This window comes from Muntiacus reevesi, chromosome 2, assembly GCF_963930625.1.
Source record: "Muntiacus reevesi chromosome 2, mMunRee1.1, whole genome shotgun sequence".
Taxonomy (NCBI): Eukaryota; Metazoa; Chordata; class Mammalia; order Artiodactyla; family Cervidae; genus Muntiacus; species Muntiacus reevesi.
Genome location: NC_089250.1, coordinates 93,391,355 through 93,408,384, shown reverse-complemented (window position 1 = coordinate 93,408,384; position 17,030 = coordinate 93,391,355). Strand labels below are relative to the sequence as shown.

At 54.5% G+C, this 17,030-nt stretch overlaps 1 protein-coding gene across 5 annotated transcripts in view; it reads left to right on the top strand.

Moving 5' to 3' along the window:
• The window catches only part of RASGEF1A (RasGEF domain family member 1A), a 173,380-nt gene that overhangs the window by 134,305 nt on the left and 22,045 nt on the right, over positions 1-17,030 (top strand). Inside the window, exon 1 of one of the 5 annotated variants that reach the window (XM_065922353.1) lies at positions 157-359. The exons of the other annotated variants lie outside the window; for them this stretch is intronic. Coding sequence (XP_065778425.1) covers positions 342-359 — 18 coding nt within the window. The 5' untranslated portion in view covers positions 157-341. Of the gene's footprint in view, positions 1-156; positions 360-17,030 lie in introns of those variants that run through there. 5 annotated transcript variants of the gene reach the window in all.

Genomic DNA, 17,030 nt, shown 5'->3' with positions numbered 1-17,030 from the left:
CCGACTTGCCCCGCCCCCTACGCCACGCCCCATTCGAACCCAGGCCGGGCGCCTGCCCCTGCCACGTGGTCCGCTCGGCCCCACCCAAGTCCCCTGTACCCCTGGGCCCCCTATCTCGGTCCCACCCAGACTCCTAACGTTCCCGGCCCTGGGCCCTCCCCGGGCGCCCGCCGCCCCTTGGCCCGGCCCCTGGCCCGGCCCCGCCCCGCGGGAGGAGACGGGCGTGGGGAAGTCCGCGGGCCGGGCTGGGGTTTGGAGCCGCCTGGGCGCGCCGGCAGAGAGGCGGCCGCACCCGAGACGCCCCGGGCGCCGGGGGACAGCGCTGGGAGCAGGTAGCCAGGATGTTTCTGGAACCCCAGGTAGGGCTGCGGCTCTTGGCAGGTGCGGGGCGGCGGGTGGCGGAGGCGGTGACGCAGACGCGCTCGCAGGGCAACCCCTTGATTGCAGTGGGACCGCGGGGCTAGGGATTCCTACACCGCCGAGCTCCGGAAGCAGGGCTGACCACCCGGCAAGGAGTGCAGCCACCCGGAGAACATCTTCGGCCAGGCCTGGAAGAAGCTTGCCCTTGGGAACCACTCCCTCTGTGGGTCCCCCCGGGCACCTGCTGCCAGGTGGGCTGCGCCCAGGGCTCAGAACGGATGGGCAGCCCAGCCTGCCACTGCCTTGCCTGGCCCGGCTTGCGGAGGCCAGTGTTAGTCTACGGCTGAGTGGCACCTGCACAGCTGGTACAGACCCCTGTGGGGCGGATAGCGCAGGGAAGGCAGGTGGCAACAGCGCAGCAGCAGGGCCAGCGGGAGGGTGGCCGCCCTGGGACTGGCCCAAGCAGGCGTGTAAGAGACAAGACGACAGTGCATCCTTTTCCCGACTTGAGGGGCGCAGAACCACCTATTTGCCCTGGAGGAGACAGGGGGACTGTAATGAGGTGGGCACGTGGGGAGGTGTGTATGTGTGATGTGTGGGTGAGAGTGAGATTATGTGAAAACCGTGGGATGTTTATATATGGGACGTGTGTGTGAGAGAGGGAGAAGCACGGAGTGGGGCAGGACTGCGCCTGTGTGAGCCCACAGACACCTGTGTATTTAAGGGCAGTGAGCCTCAGGCTGGGGCTTTGAGGGATGAGGGGCAGCTTCTTTTCTACAGGAAGGGAGGCTGAGAACCTGTCGTGGAATTAATCCTGAGTATGAGGCAGTGTTGCATTTCTGTGACTGTTTATTACAGTTCTTCCTTTGAGATGATCGGGTGATGCGATTTAGGTGCTGCTCTTTGAGCCCTCTAAGCCCGGAGCTGATCACTTTAGACCCAGGACCTCAGGGGCAGAGAAGGGGGCTGCAGCTGGGCTAATCTGGCCTGGCTGTGCCCAAGAAGCAGGACTCATTCGTTCTTTCACGTAGTCATCACTCATTTATTGAGCCCCTGCTATGTGCAGGCACCGTGGATTCAGCAGGGAGGGAACCAGATACAAACCACAGCTTCTGTCCTCATGGCTTACCTTCTAGCAAGAGAGACCAGGGGTTGGGGGGGGGGGTGTGGGGTGGTGGGGGGGGGTGGAGCACAATCAATAAATGAGATATGGAATGTTACAAAGTGATAAGTGTTAAAAGAGAAAAAGTAAATGAATAGAAAATATCAAGGGTGCATCAGGCAGGATAATTTAGGTTATCAGCAGTAGTCAAACAACCCCCAAAGCCAGGGGCTTTACAACACAGTGTAATTTTCACTTACTGGCTTGTCTGTCAGGGGTTGACAGGGCCCCACCCCAAGCCTTCCTCTCTCAAGGACCTGGGCTGACAGGTCCCATGGCAGAGGGGGAGTGAGGCCCTTGCACTGACATTTCAATGCCCCACTTCACAGTGCCACACGTCACTTCCACTCACTATTCTTGAGCCAGATGAGTCACATGGCCCCACTCAATCTCACTAGGAGCAGCAGTGACAGTTCTACTCAGCCTGGCCACATATCCAGCGTATTTGGTGCCCAACACATTGACCACCAGTGTGGGGCTGCCTTGAGTGGGCAGTCCGGGGAGGCCTTCACCTGAGGACCTGCTGGACAAGAGGCAGGGAGATAGTGGCAGCGGGAGCAGGAGTGCATGGCAGGATGTCAGACCAAACTTGGAAGAGGAAGCTGCCTGTGTGTTCAGACACCAGACTGGAAGCCAGTGTCAGGGGCAGGGCTGGTGAGGGTGAGAGGATAGTTTGGCCAAAGCTCAGTTGCTCAGGGGCTCAGCTGAGGGAGTGGAGGAGGAGAGAAGGCCCGATATGAACACAATCTGAAGGTAAAGCGAGAGGCCCTGCTGATTGTGGAAATGTGGGGTACAGATGGAAAAGAGGCAACAACTCCAGGAAGGAGAGGTGGGAATGGATGCAGGTGGAGCAGGTGGGGGCGGGGAGGAGGGGGAACAGTTTGACACCCCCTGGGGCAATGTCACCTGGCACTCGCGGGCAGTATGGAGTCCAGGGAGGGTCTGGCCCTGGTGCTGATGCGGAGCTCCAGCTTTCTCCATTCTGCGGGCTCTTGCCCCCTCTTGGCCATGCTGCCTACACTTGTACCTGCTGGTTCAGGACAGCCCGCCCAGGCGCCACGCCCCCATCTTGCTGGGCCTGCCTGCCGCTGGGGTTGGGGGAGCCTCGTGTGAGCTCCACCAGGGGAGGCAAGGTGAGTGGAGGGGAGCCACAGCATCCTGTGTCGACCTGGCTGCCTTCTGAGGTGCTGGAGCACTGGGAACAGTCGCATAACCACCAAGACAGGGACCACAGTGGTGCAGGGTCTTCACAGGCTAGGCCATCTAGGGCAGCTGCTTGGGGTATCGGCTTTGGGATGGGTAGGGTTTGACCAGAGAGATGGAGCTGAGGTACCTGTGGAAGCCACCTGCACCCTCTGCACCTCTGGATTCCTTCCCTCTGGGGAGTTGCAAGTGAGTGACCAGAAGAGGCTTGGTCTCTCAGGGCTCTGGTTTCAGTGAGGAGACCTGTTATGTCTCCCTGTTATTCCTTCTCCTGACCCACTGGAAACTCCCTGGTTTGGAGTTTCCATGGAAACCCACCTCAAGTCCTCCCTGACTTCTCCCTACAGTTATACCCCACACTCTTGTGCCCCTCAGCACCCAGCACAGACATCTGATCCCGCTTCTCTCACACTGCCCAGTGGTGTTACTGCTGCCTGTGCCAGCTGACTCGGTGCTCTATGGGCTCCCCCAGTCCCAAGTGTGTGGCACAGGTCAGAGGACCTCAGGGATGTTTGTCAACTAAATAAGTGAGGGAAGGAAGAAGCAGACACACGGGCTGGAGGGGCCCGCAGAGACTGCCCAGTTCTGCTTCCTTGTTTTACACATGGGGAGGCTGAGGCCCACAGGGGCTGCGGTTGGCCTGAGTTCAGCCAGGGGTCAGAGCTGGCCCCTTGACCACGATGTCCACTGTCCCAGGTTCTGGGCTGGCTGGAGCCCTGTGGGTTCCAGGACAAGGGGAGCCTGGAGGCAGACAGAATGGAGAGTCCTAGGTGACGGGTCAGGTGGGAGCCTGTGGATGATGGCCTCTACTGGGGTTCTCCACTTCTTTCCCCCTGGAGCCCTGCTGCCTCCAAGGGCTCCGGCCCTGTGGCCTCAGGGCGGTTGGTGGGCCGTGGGGTTTCTCTGGTAAACCCACTGCCCTGTGTCTCGGCCTCCAGTGGAACCACCCCACCCCACCCTCACTGTCCTGCTCACCCCCGCCTGCCTGGCTGGGGCCAAGCCCACGGCATTTCCCAAAGGTTATTGTGGCTGCCGCACGAGCCGCCCCCCTGTCCACGGCGAGTGTGAGTCACAGGCCCTGGGAGCCAGCTCTCTGGTCTCCTCTAGCCCTCACAAGGTCACTGTGCCAGTGAGGCTGAGGCTCCACGATGTAGGGCAGCACCGTGAGCAGACCAGGAGTTCATCCTGAGGTTGGCCGACCCCAGAGCCTGGACCCCCTGCACGCACCAGGGGCCTGTGCAGCATCCTTAGAAGAGGGAAGCAAGTTCCCAGGGGTGTCCCACCCAGAGGGCACCATGGGGGGCTGTCAGGGGTGTGTGGCCAGGAAAGGGGGCTGTGAATCGGGTGGCTGATGTGGGTGGCAGAGCAGGCCCATTGGGAATGTGTCCCTGGTCAGTGAAGAACTGGGAAGCCCCAGGGCATGCACACACGCCCACACACGCAGATTCCTGGCTCACACATACCCCCTTCTCTTTCGCCACTGGAGTGAAAACACACATTCCACATGGACTGAGTCGGGATGTTCCCTGAGGAGGTTGATAGGTAAGATATTGATCTTTAAAAAAAAAATGTGTGTTAGGTAATTGATAATTAAACTCTCTTATTAGTTTTAACAGATTTTCAGTTGGGTTCCCTGGAAAACCCAAGAGTGATTTAATTAATTTCTAATGTATCTTTTAAAAACTTTCTGATCTTACTGTGTTTTCTAAAAGGTACACAGCAGCTTTCAATAATAGCAGTTGCCCTTGGCTTGATCTTCATTTTAATAAAGAGGCCTCTGATGTTTTGTTGTGAAGTCTGAAATTGGCCCTAAATTTCAAACAGATATTCTTCATCATGAGGTATACTTCATTCCCACGTTAAGTGCCAAGAGTGTACAACAAGAATGGATATTCATCCGAGGCTTTCCTATATCTGGCAAAATCATCAAATTCCTTTCCTCCTTGGACCTATTAATGTGTTGACTTATTAGCTTTTCTGAGCTAAATCATCCTGTTCCTGGAATAAATCCCACAGGGTCAGGCTCAATTGTGCTCTGAAATGCTGCTGAGTTCATTCTGCTGATATGTTGCTTGGGGTATTTTTCATCTATATTCATAGGTGAGAATTTATTCGTACTTTTCTATTAGGGTAGATATTTGTCACATCTATACATCATGGTTATGTTAGCTTCATAAAATGAATAGGAAAGTTTTTCAATATGAATTCTGTAGTTGAAATAGTTTAAATATCATATAAAATTATCTGACTCTCTAAGGCTTGAAATAATTCATTTTGGAAACTGGCTCAGCTGGGGCTTGCTTTTATTTTTCCCTGAGGTTTTAGTTGGCTGTGAAGTTACTTAATTTGTACTACGGTTATTGGTCCTTTTGGGTTCTAAATATTTTTAGCCTATTTTGGTTATTTATATTTTCTAGGTAATATCCCAGTTCGAAATGCTTTCAGGCCTTTTAGCACAGATTTATATCATCTATCCTTTTCAGGTTTCTTCTTCACATCTTCTCCACATTAGCTTCTCTTTTTCATCCCTCTGTTTTTGCATTTCTTCCTTTCCATTCTTTGCTTCCCTTCCATCCTCCCTCTTTCCCTTTCTGCTAGCATCCTTCTTTTCTTCCTTCCTTTTGTTGATGAGAATTGCCAAAGGTTTATCTTTTAAATTTTCATTTTCAAAAGAAAACCAGCTCTTAGTGTACAGCAAGTCCTACTGTCTTCCTTTCTTTAAATCCACTAATTTCTCATTTAGTAATTTCTTCCTCCGGTTTGCTTTGCTGAATGTCTGTTTTGTTTAGAAGCTCTTAAGCTTTTTGAATCAAGTGCTTAGTTTGTTTTAAATTCCCCCTGGTTTATTTAAAATATATTGAAGTTTATGAATTTTTCTGTGAGTACAGCTTTGGCCATATTGAATTTCACGGGATTTCTTTTAAGGGTTATTTTTCTTATGTGTCTATAATTGGAGTTTTGATTGCTACTTGAACACAAACATGACTTAGGGAAGCTTTTTATTAAGTGGGTGATTTTTTTTTTGGTTCATCGTTTGTTTATTAATATCCAGACATATCATTCTGTCGCCTGTACAGACGACAGTTCTGTTTGGAAACTCCATCAGGGTTTCATTGGTCATTTGATGTGTGAGCAATGTGGATGAGTACTCTTGGATAGAAGAACATGCCTTGCTGTTTTTAGGGCATGATATTTCACATATTTTTCTCTTTATGCTTCCATCCCCACGTCCTGAGAGAATGCCCTGGTTTTTTCATTCCTTTCTACCAATCATCTCTTTGGGTCTGAATCGCGTGTCAGGAATTGTAGAAAGTTCTAGTTGTCGTCCTGCCTGTTTCTGGTCTATGAAGAGCCCTATGCGCCATGCTTGGGCGCTGGGCCCATGTCCTGGGCACAGCGGGGCACGCGTGTTCTCGGCAGCGTGCCTTTCACTTTCAACCTTTGGCAGAAAGCACCAGCCTGCAGGCTGGAGCAGTGGGCTGTTCCTGGCTCTGCTTGGCCAGACCGTATTGCCTCAGGCTGTCCTTGGCCTCCTGGGCCGCACCTCATCCCAGCAGTGGTCAGTAATGCCTTGGGGGCGCTGTGGGGATGTGTAGGATGGCCCAGTAGGTGGAAACCTTCTGTGAGTGTCACTTATTGGCAGTGACACTGCCAGCTGTTTCCGGTCAGGCGTGGATCTGGCCGCCCAGCACGGGGCCCCTCAGGTGCATGTGCACACCTGGCCTTCGGATCCTGCCCTGGCATCCCACAATGCTGTGCTCACTGGCCCCTCCATGCATTCTGCAAGCAGGTGGCTCTGGGCCAGGCCTTGTCCATCTCTCAGGGACCCTGGCAGTCTCCCTCCACCTGCCTTCGCCTTACACCTGTCCTCCCTTCTCTGGAGCCTGTGCTGAATCCTGGGTTTCATAGCAGATCATGGTGGTCACACTTACCGGGTTTCACCACTTTGCAGCTGTAAGGCCTGGGGCTGATGACTTAAACCTTTGGGGATTTGTTCCCTGTCTGGAAAATGGGATGACAGCTGCTGTGCCAGCCACGTGTGCAGAGCGGTGAGTGGGAAAGTACAGTGCCGCGGCGGGGAATGGAGACAGCTGTGTCGCTGGTGCTCCTGGGGGCCGGCCAGTTCTAGACACTAGGGGGTTCAGGGCACGGGACAGGAAAGCTGCCTGTATACCCAGCGTGTGCATAGGGAGCGGGAGATGTTTCTGTTTGAGGGTCAGGATGCGAGTCCAGGTCCTGTTTCTAAGAGGCCGTGGCCACTGGACAGGCTGTGCTGTCCAGGCCCAGTAGGGAGCTGGATGCCTGCTGCCCTCCACCCTGAGGCTGGCACACACAAACCTCCAGCCCCTGAAGAGCAGCAGGATCCCAGGGGTGCCACTCTGGGTGTCTGCCAGGAGGATGACAATTCAGGCGAAGGAAATGGATTTTTATTTGTTTTTAAACACAAAGGAAAATCGTTGCTCAGCCTAATTAGATGTCATTTAAAAATAAAAGAACTGTACGTTCCTTTCCCCCCTGCACCCCCAGACAGCCTGCAGGGTGGAATAGAGGCCACTCTCTACTCAGGCCTGAGTGTGGCTTGTCTCTCCACCCCCTCCAGCCCTAGGGGCCCAGCCTCCCTGCCTCTCAAGGACCCTCAACTCTGACCCAGTTCCCTGTCCTGCTGGCTCACAGTCATGCCCCTGCTGCTCCTTGGGGTCCTTCCTGTGTGGGGTACTGGGGAAGCCTGGGTCAGACACCCCCTTCTGGAACCTGGGGTCCTAACAGGTGGCAGAGTTTTGCAGACTTTTTTTTTTTGCCCCAGATTTTGCTTCACATACTTAGCACCAATCTTAAGTGGACGCCCAGTAGAGGAAGGAGATCCCAGAGGTGAGAATCCAGTGGAGGTGAGGGGCTGCACAACGCCCTCCTCGGTGGCACTTTGAGGACAGGAGTGCCTCCCAAGTCTGTCTCATCTTCCTCCCCCTTCTGTCTGAGGCTGTGCCCAGCTCAGCCTCCAGGAGTCTGAGAGCCACCTGCCCATGTGCAGGAGTGCACCGGGACCCTTGTGGAATCTGAGGCCAGAGGGGGATGGGGAGGCCCTGGGCACCATCCTCTTGCCCTGGGGGCCCTGAGTGGGAGGTTGGCATGCCAGCAGCCCGCCCTTCAGGAAAAGGGCAGGGATTCTCTGAAATCCTACCTGCTCCTCCCTGGGCCTCTCAAGGCTCAATAATGGGATGGTTATTGGTGGACAATGACATTTTGTCCCTCAAGCAGCCACCAGAAGCAGCTGACTGGGCAGAACGGGAAAGAAGGAGGAGGAGGAAACCCGAACTCGGCAGAATCAGTGTTTAGGAGGGTGAAGAGGAGATTGCAAGATTCCTTTAATCAATTCAAATAGGATTTGATAATAGGAAAGAATTCAGAAGGAGAAAAAAAAATGAATCATGCATCTGTAACAAAGCTTTAATTGTTGGCATCTCTCCGAGGCCGGGCCTTTGTGGAGAAGGCGCCAAGGTGTTGCGTGGCTCCGTTCCCATGGCAGCCACCTCCTGGCTGGAGTCCGGCCCACAGCCCTCTGCCAGCCTCCAGGACTGCCCTGGCCGGCCCAGAGGGTGCACGGAGGTAAATACGGCTCTTCTTCCTGGCATTTATGAATATGATTTCTTGAAGCTTGGTTTCTGTGAAAAATGCCAGCCCTTGCCCTCATTCCCCACAGGGTCCATCAGGCTGGGAGGATGGGAGCTTCCCAGAGCTGCACAGCACCCTGCCTGCAAGGATGGGGCCAGCTGTGCCCTCCTGAGGGCCCTCCCTGCTGGAGGGCCACAGGGGTACAGGGGTGAGAACTAATGAAGCCTCTCCACAGAGGCATGTCACCCCTGCCACTCTCCATCCCAGGTAGAGCAGCCACCTCGAAGGCAGAGCCAGTTCTTTCATTTAAAAAATGTTTTTAAAAAGTTTGGCCATGCTGCAAGGCTTATAGGATCTCAGTTCCCTGACCAGGGATTGAACCTGTGCCCTCAGCAGTGAAAGCACTGAATCCTAACCACTGGACACCAGGGAGGTCCCCAGAGTCAGTCCTGAGCCCCTCATGCTGGGACAGGGCAGCGTGGCCAGGCAAGTGGGTCGCTTGCCTGGAAGGAGAGGCGGCTTCCCCCGACTTTCTCCCTGTCTGCATCAGGGGCCCAGTGACTATCCAGAGTGTATGCCCAGAGGAGAGAGGGCCCCAGGGTAGGGTCAGGAGAGGGGCAGCGCCAGCCCCCATAACTGTGTCTAGAAGGGTGGTGGGGACCCTGGAGAACAAGCGTCCCTGGGGCCTACAGTGTCCTGCAGTTCTGACTCCACTGAAACCAACAAGTGCTAAGACTGTCGAGTGTGGTGGCCTCAGGTCACACTCAGTACCACCAGTGAAGCCCCTGCTGGAGGTGCCAGCTTATAGAGGAGGTTGCTAGCTCCCAACTCAGGGGTGGCCAGGTGTCACTCCCAGCCTGCTGGACCCCCGGCCCACGTTTGCAGCCAGACCCTGAGTTTCTTTAGTATGTGGTCCCGGCAGACAAGACTAGGGCTGCAGGAGTTTAAGAGGTATATTTGAGCTCAAAGGTAGGAAGATCTGAAAGCCAGGATTTGGGGAGGGGAAGAACCGCCCCAGGAGAGAGCTGTCTGCCTACCTGTGTCTGAATTCAGGCTGGCAGCTGCTCTCCTGACCTTCTGCTCTTCTGGAGGGCTGATCTCCTTTTAACCCATAATATCACATCCTTGTCTGTGTAGTCACTGTGCATCCCAGCCACAGCCTCCCCCAAGAGGCTCAGTGGGGACAGAGACCCAGTTTCCTTCATTGGTAGGTCTCCAAGGTGTAGGCGGGTTCCTTGGTAACACTTGTGAATGAATGAATGAATGGTCAGTTGGTCAAGGAGTGAGGGCACTGTGGAACACCCACCTCTTATCCACCTCCAGCGCAAGTGACATCAGAGAACCAGACAGTGAGCCCTAGAAGGGTGAAGGGCTCCATTTTGCAGATGTAGGAGGCCCAGCCCCAGCTGCCCCAAGGTTCCCAGCAGAGGTCCCTGGGCCAAGCAGCCAGCATGGATCTTTCCCTAACTGTGGCTTCTGAGTGCTGTTGGGGCTACTGCCCTGCTCCCAACCAAGCCTGGGTTTTTCTGGAACTGGATGAAACCAGAGACAGCCCCACATATGCACTCATTCTGAAATCTCCGCCAAAGGCTGCCCTCTTGGTTGAGTGGTCCTCCAGGGCGAGGGGCCAGCGCTGGCACCCACTTTCCCCCCCGGAGCACTTGCTCTCGCTCTCCTCCAGTCAACAGAGGAGAGACTGGCAAGATGTGTAATTTTCAGTTGCTAATTGTGATGCCCTGCAGCTTGCTGAGCTAAAAATAGCCTCCATTTTGTTGAGTAGGTTAAAAAATAGAAGCCCATGTGCTGCCTCCAAAAAAGCACCCCTTGCAAAGCCTGGCAGAGGCAGGGGGCTGTGGTGCCCCTCCTCCACCTCCCAGCAGCTCCCTGGGGGCTCATTCGAGATGGGCCTTCAGGGCCATTTTTGTCCCCGTTTTCCAGGAAGCTGGGATGTTTAACTTGGCATCCATGGATGAGCTTCCAGGAACCCGTCAGTCCCTGAAATTTTATGCAGAAGGTCGTGGGAAGGTGCACTTATCCGTGTGCCCAGGGTGAGGGCCTCAGTGTTCATCTGATGCTCAGAGGGTCAAGCCCTGGCCAGGTACAATGATGAGCTGGAATGACAGTCTCCAGATGGAGCAGAAAAGTGGGGCAGGCAGGCTGAAAGATGGTGAACTATGCCTGGGCAGGGCGAAGCCAGAGGAAACTCTGGTGGAGGTCCGTAGCGGTCCTGACGTGCAAATCGGTCGTCCTACCTGGGTATAGGGGCAAAAGACTAATCGAACCATCTAGTAGCTGGTTCCCTCCGAAGTTTCCGTCAGGATAGCTGGCGCTCTCGCAGAAACGACAAACCCACGCAGTTTTATCCACACACCTACTCACCGCCGCCTGCCTGGGCAGCCTTGTACAAGTCCTGTGCACTTGACACCCTCATCTAAGAAATGAGCATCTCCACACTGCCCTCTGTGGGTTGGGGGAATTGCACTGGATGAGATGTAACACCCAGCACCTGGCTGGACTCCCAAATCCCAGTGATAAACATCTCAAGTACAAAAGGTTAGGACTTCCCTGGTGGTCCAGTGGTTAAAATGCTACACTTCTACTGCAGGGAGCATGGGTTAAATCCCTGGTCAGGGAACTAAAATCCCACATGTGGCATGGCCACACACACAAAAAAGTAAAAAAAAAAAAAATTAAAAAAAAAAAAATATATATATATAAAAGGTTAGTCAAAGAAAGCTTATCCCTGCTTCTCCATTTCTTAGAAACTTCCAGAACTGCAGACTCCAGGATTGAAAGGAGTCCTATATTCTGACTGTACCCTGGGAACCTGGCCTAGACAGCTCCTCCCCTTCAGAGCTGAATGGTGGCCTGACATTGTTCCATCTAACTGCACAGGTGTCTGTCCCCTCCCTGGGTTGTTGACCCCCCTCTTGGAGCCACCCTCTGACTCCTCCCTTGGAGCTGAGAAACGTGTGTCATGCAGACCCCCCTGGGGTGGGGGCCATGCATGCCCATTGGGCAGTGCCTTCCCTTTCCTGGGATGCATCCTGAGAGCAGAGTTGGTGTTAGGAACAGGTAAGGGCATCAGAGGCCAGGAGGCTGGAGGACCCCTGAGAGCCCATGGGTGGGGTACCTCCCAAGTGGCTCCTGAAGGTTCAGGTCTCTGACCCACCTCCTGCCCCAAGTCCCTTCCTGCCCTCCCCTCCTATCCCACCTACTGCCCTCCCCACCCACCCCACCTTCCTGCCCTCCCCTCCCACCCCACCTTCCTGCCCTGCCCTTCCACCCTACCTTCCTGCCCAGAGCTTGGGGCATCAAGCCAGGGGTCTGACTAGTGTCCCACAGGCCCTGCTCCTGGGCAGGGAACATCGCCTCCCAGGGCTGGGAGGCAAGAAGTGAGGCAGGAGCAGACCTCAGGTGTGGGAACACCTCCAGGAGGGTGTGCAAGGTTGCCCCAGACAGTCGTGAGCACACACAACCCTGCACACAGATGCTGCAGTAATTGGATGTTTGTCTAGAGTCAGTGTCACTTACATTCTTTACCCCAGTATGTTTAAGTAAATCGTCTGTGATAGCTTCAGCTGTGGAAGTCTTTTACGAGACCACTGGGCAGGGTTAGGCCTCCCCCAGGCCTTGTTGGGTCTCTCATACCAGAAGCAGGAAAAGCACTTGGGAAAGGCCTTTACCCAGGCCTGGACGAGGGTGCAAGTGGAGGATGTGAAGATGCACAAAGGTGTAGCCATGGGCTCATCCGGGTGCACGGAGTGGGCTCTGGCCACCTTAGTAAGGTCAGGAGCCCTGGGCCTCTGTCACAGCTGCGGATCCCAGAGGTGCAGCGTCTCTGAAGGCCCTCTTGGGCACAGCTGAAGTTTGTGAGTGGAAGGACTGTGCCTCAGGTCACAAAAGCTGTACACATGTGCACTTGTGGGTATCTGGCTTTTGCATGCATATGGCCAGCAGCAGATACCCTCCTCCTGATTTCACTGCCTAATGGGGAGGCATGGACTTCCCTGTCCTAGGGCCACATTAGAAAGCATATAGCAGTGAGTGGCCCCCAGCAGTGAGCGGCCCCCAGATCTCTAGCTAAAGTCTCTTAAAGACATTGCAAAAGGGAATTTCGTTCATAATCTTCTGTGGAAGAGTCCTAAACCCCCTCTTTTCCCACCTTTGCCAGCATCTTTCACAGCACAGGGGCTGCCCAAGATCTCCTCTTACTCCCACCCTGTGCCTCCCTCACCTCCTGGCCCTCAGTCCAGCAGTTTCTATGTCCTTGGTGCAGTGGGTTTCTTAGAAGGTGTGCATACATGTGTGGATGTGCAGGGCAGCTGCACATACTCAGAAGCTAAGCTTCTTGGCTGAGTCCCTAAAAAGGGCCTTTGACCTGAGTTGTGTGGATGCAGTGTGCTGTGTGCTCACTTGCATCTGATTCTTTGTGACCCCCTGGACTGTAGCCTGCCACTGTCCTCTGTCCATGGGATTTTTCCAGGCAAGAATTCTGGAATGGGTTGCCATTTCCTACTCCAGGGGATCTTTCTGACCCAGGGATGAGCTCCCTCTGATACCCTGTGGGAAGGATCCCGTGTTCACAGAGTCCTTGGCCTTGAGCAGTACCCAGAGGACGGCGTTTACTCGCTGAACTATGACACCCCTGGCATGTGAACTCTTGTTCTAGGCTGAAGACAGCTCCTTGTGGTTCTCCCCTCCTCTACCCCCACACCGGGAAATTCGGGGACCAGTATCTTGTCTGACACGGTCAGGGCTCACACAGATGGAGTAACTTGCCCCAAACCGACACCTGGAGGGAGGCTGGGACCCCGGTCGAGGGGTGTGTGTCGGCTCCTAAGCCCTGGCCCTCAGGGCACGTAGGAGCCGCTGGGTCTCATTCAGATGTGGGGGTGGGGGCAGGGGTCTGTGTGGAAACCAGAAGAATGGCTCCCCTTTTCTGAACTCAGCCTCCCTAGAGATGGAAGCAAGGCTAAAGTGTGAGCACTTTACTGGGGAGCAGGCCCCGGGACACAGGAGGGAGGAAGGCGAGAAGCCAGATAACGGTGCTGTGTTCTGACGATCAGCCTTACCGCAGGCCCCTGGAGGCGCTGGGAAGCTTGTGATCTGAGTCTGCCGGGGTTTTCACCTGGCTCCTTCCGGATGGCTGGTTGTGCGCATGCGCGCACCCACACGGGCCAGGGTGGAGCCACAGGGTCTCCCTGCCAGCTCCCAGCCCACCCTCGACACCCACTGGGGCCCGCAGTGCCACCACCTGGCTGATCACTGAAATGCAGGGCGTTGAGTCCCAGCCCAGGCCTGCTGGGTCATGCCCGCACTTTCCCTGGACGTGCTCGTCCCTTTGAAAGTTGAAGCCTCCAGGTGACCAGAGCAGCTCTGCCCTCGGGGCTGCTCTTCCCTCTGGTGCTGCTCTGCCCTGCTGGTGGCTGTGAGGCTGTAGGTCAGAGGCTGTAGGTCAGAAGTGGTGGCGGGCGGTACTGGGCCACTTGGGTGCCACCGAGGCAAGGCACAGATGCGAGTGGCACACACGGCCCCAGGGACGTATTTTCTCATCTATCCCTCATCCCTGCCCAGTGAGGGAGGAGGCACGAGAAACTCTACGGCCCATGTTACAGCCAAGGAAAATGAGGTTCAGAGCGGCGCAGAGGTTTCCCTACGGTGTGGAGACCGTGTCTCCTGACTCCAGCCTGGACTGTCTCACCCGCTCCCAGGACTGAAACCGCAGGAGAGGACTCAGCAGGTGTGTGTGCAAAGGTCACAGGTGAGGGTGCAGGCAGGGAGTGTTAAAGGAATGTAGTTTCTAGGAGGCCGGGGGCTGGGCTGGACCATGATGTAGGGGGTAGCTGGTGTCCGGCTCTGTGCGGCAGCAGGAAATGGAGCCTGGGGGGCCAGGACAGCCTGCGATCAGGCAGTGGGGCAGCCCAGGAAGGGTGGAAAGAGGAAAAGGGCAACAGTACAGCCACAGGAAGCCCTTGTGCTTCCTTGCTTGGCCTACCCGGCCCTCCTGACCTATAGCCAGCCCGCTGGACACTGCTGTTGGCAGTGCATCTAGGCAGGTAGTAGAGGGCCCTTCAGGCTCAGCCTTTGCCCAGCCAGACCTCCCTGCCTGCTCCCAGCCCACCCACAGTGCAGCTCTGCCCATGCTGGGGCACCTGGTACCCTCTGAGGCTTGGCCACAGGGACTCTGGGCCCATTTGCAGGGAGGACCCTCTTCCTCCATAGTGCCCCCAGAGAGCTGGGTAAACCCATGTGTGAGAAAGGCAAGTGCTGACACACGGCCGCTGCCTCTGCAATCAGTGCCAGTTCGCTCCTGAGCTGGCAGGAGTGCCCACTCCCCCCTGCTCCTGGGCCTGCCCTCGTACCCACTTGCACCTGTGTGGGAGGTAGGAAACTCGCCGGCCTGGCTTCCAAGAACCAGTGAATCACTTTTACCTGCTTGACTGTGAGTTGATTGCATCTATAATTAGAAGGTGCTGGCCTTCCTGTCAGAACAGAGGAAGAGCTGTAAGGAGTCAGAGGAGGCAGTGCAAGTCTGTCTCCCACTCCCCCTACAAGGGCTGCTGCCTTGTCCAGACCAGTACCAGCTGACTTGTGCCAGAGGTGCAGGTTCCTGGGAGCGGCATCATTGTCCTCCCAACCCCAGCCCCGTCTTCCCTCTCCCTCATTCTGGCCTCTGGAGGCTTCCAGAGAGCTCCACCAGTGTCTGAGTCTGCAGCTTTGAAGCAGGTCTGGCTGTAGGCAGGAGCAGCGGAGGCAGGAGAGAGGCTCTGTGTACTTCTTGTTTTGCCCTTTTCACCTGGAAAGCCTTGAAAAACACCAGTGCCCAGGTTGTACCCCCCGCCAGTTAGAATTGTTGCGGTGGAAGCTGGGCAAAGTGGTTTTCTAAATTCTCCAGGTGATTGTTAGGCAGTCACACCCAGAGGCACTGACCTAGGTGAAGCTGCTCTCATCACCTGAAGGCTAAAACTTTCAAACAGACAAGCGCGTCCAGGGAAAGTGCGGGCATGACCCGGCTGGCCTGGGCTGGGACTCAGTGCCCTGCATTTCAGTGATAAGCCAGGTGGTGACGCTGTGGGTTGGGCCACACCAGATGCAGCTGCCGCTGCCGCTGTTCAATTGCCAAGTTGTGTTGGCCTCTTGCGACCCCATGGACTATAGCCTACAAGACTGCTCTGTCCATGGAATTCTCCAGGCAAGAATACTGGAGTGGGTTGCCATTTCCTTATCCAGAGGATCTTCCTGACCCAGGGATCGAATCCGAGTCTCCTGATTGGCAGGTGTATTCTTTATCACTGAGTTACCAGGAAAGCCCACACTAGGAGCAGCAGAGCTTTATAAAGGAGAGGATCTGAAACTCCAGAGAACAGTGAGTTCTGACTCAGGGGAAGGTGCATTGCTGCCGCCGCCAAGTTCTTGGTGGTGCTGACCCTGCGGCTCCAGCTTTGCATTTGTTTTAGAGCATCCCTGCAGGGTCTGGCTCCCCCAGGACCTGTGTGTCTAGAATGGCCTGTGTGGGGCATGGAGTAGGTACATGTGTGGGAGTTTGCTCCTCAGGTGGGAGGTGGTACCCTGTTCTAGTGTGCAGTGCTTTACCCAAGTGAGCACACTCCGTCCTCCCAGCATGCCTCTGAAACAGTGTTCCCTGTGCCCATTTACAGATGAGGTCATTAAGGCCCCAAGAGGTTGAGGGTCCTGATAAAGCCACAAGTGGCTCATCCAGGCACAGACTCAGGCCTGCCTGACCACGTTTGCTGCCACCCTGGCCCTGCTGCGATCTGCCCCATCTTGAACTCTTTTCTGTGTCTTCCAGCATCTCCATGCCTTCATCATTATCACCTACTGGAGGTTTATCAGACTTGTCAATGGCAGTCTGGAGACCTCATTGTATTCGCTTCCTCGGATTATCTGGTGTGTGACCTAGGACAGTTACTTGGCCTCACTGGCAGCATGCAGAGAGTAGCGTTTGCTCACCTGGGGTTATTGTGAGGATCAATGAGATGATTCAACTCTAGCAATAGTGTCACTGGTGGCACATACAAAGTACTCAGAATTTTAGCTACTGATATTTCATTTTAAAAAAATTTTATTGAAGTATAGTTGATTTACAAGGTTGTATTAGTTTCTGTTGTACAGCAAAGTGAATCAGTTGTACATACACCTATATCCACTCTTTTTTAAGATTCTTTTCCCATATGGATCATTACTTAGTATTGGTGAGTTCTCTTTACTATATAGCACATCCTTATTAGTTATCTATTTTACATATAATAGTGTGTATATAGGGCTTCCCAGGGAGCACTAGTGGTAAAGAACCTGCTTGCCAATACAGGAGATGTAAGAGAGGCTGGTTCGATCCCTGTGTCAGGAAGATCCCCTGGAGGAGGGCATGGCAGCCCACTCCAAGTGTGTACATGTCAATCCCAACCTCCCAATTTATCCCTCCCTTTCCTCCCCCCCCCCCACCCCGCCGGTAACCACAAGTTTGTTTTCTACATCTGTTGTTTTCTTCTTCACCATTTGTACCATTTTTTAAAGATTCTGCTAGTATAAGCGATACATAGTATTTGTGTCTCTGACTTCACTCCTTATGACAATCTCTAGGTCCATCCATGTGACTGCAAATGGCATTCATTTGTTTTTATGGCTGAATTATATTCCATTGTGTGTAGACACACCACATCTTCTTTATCTG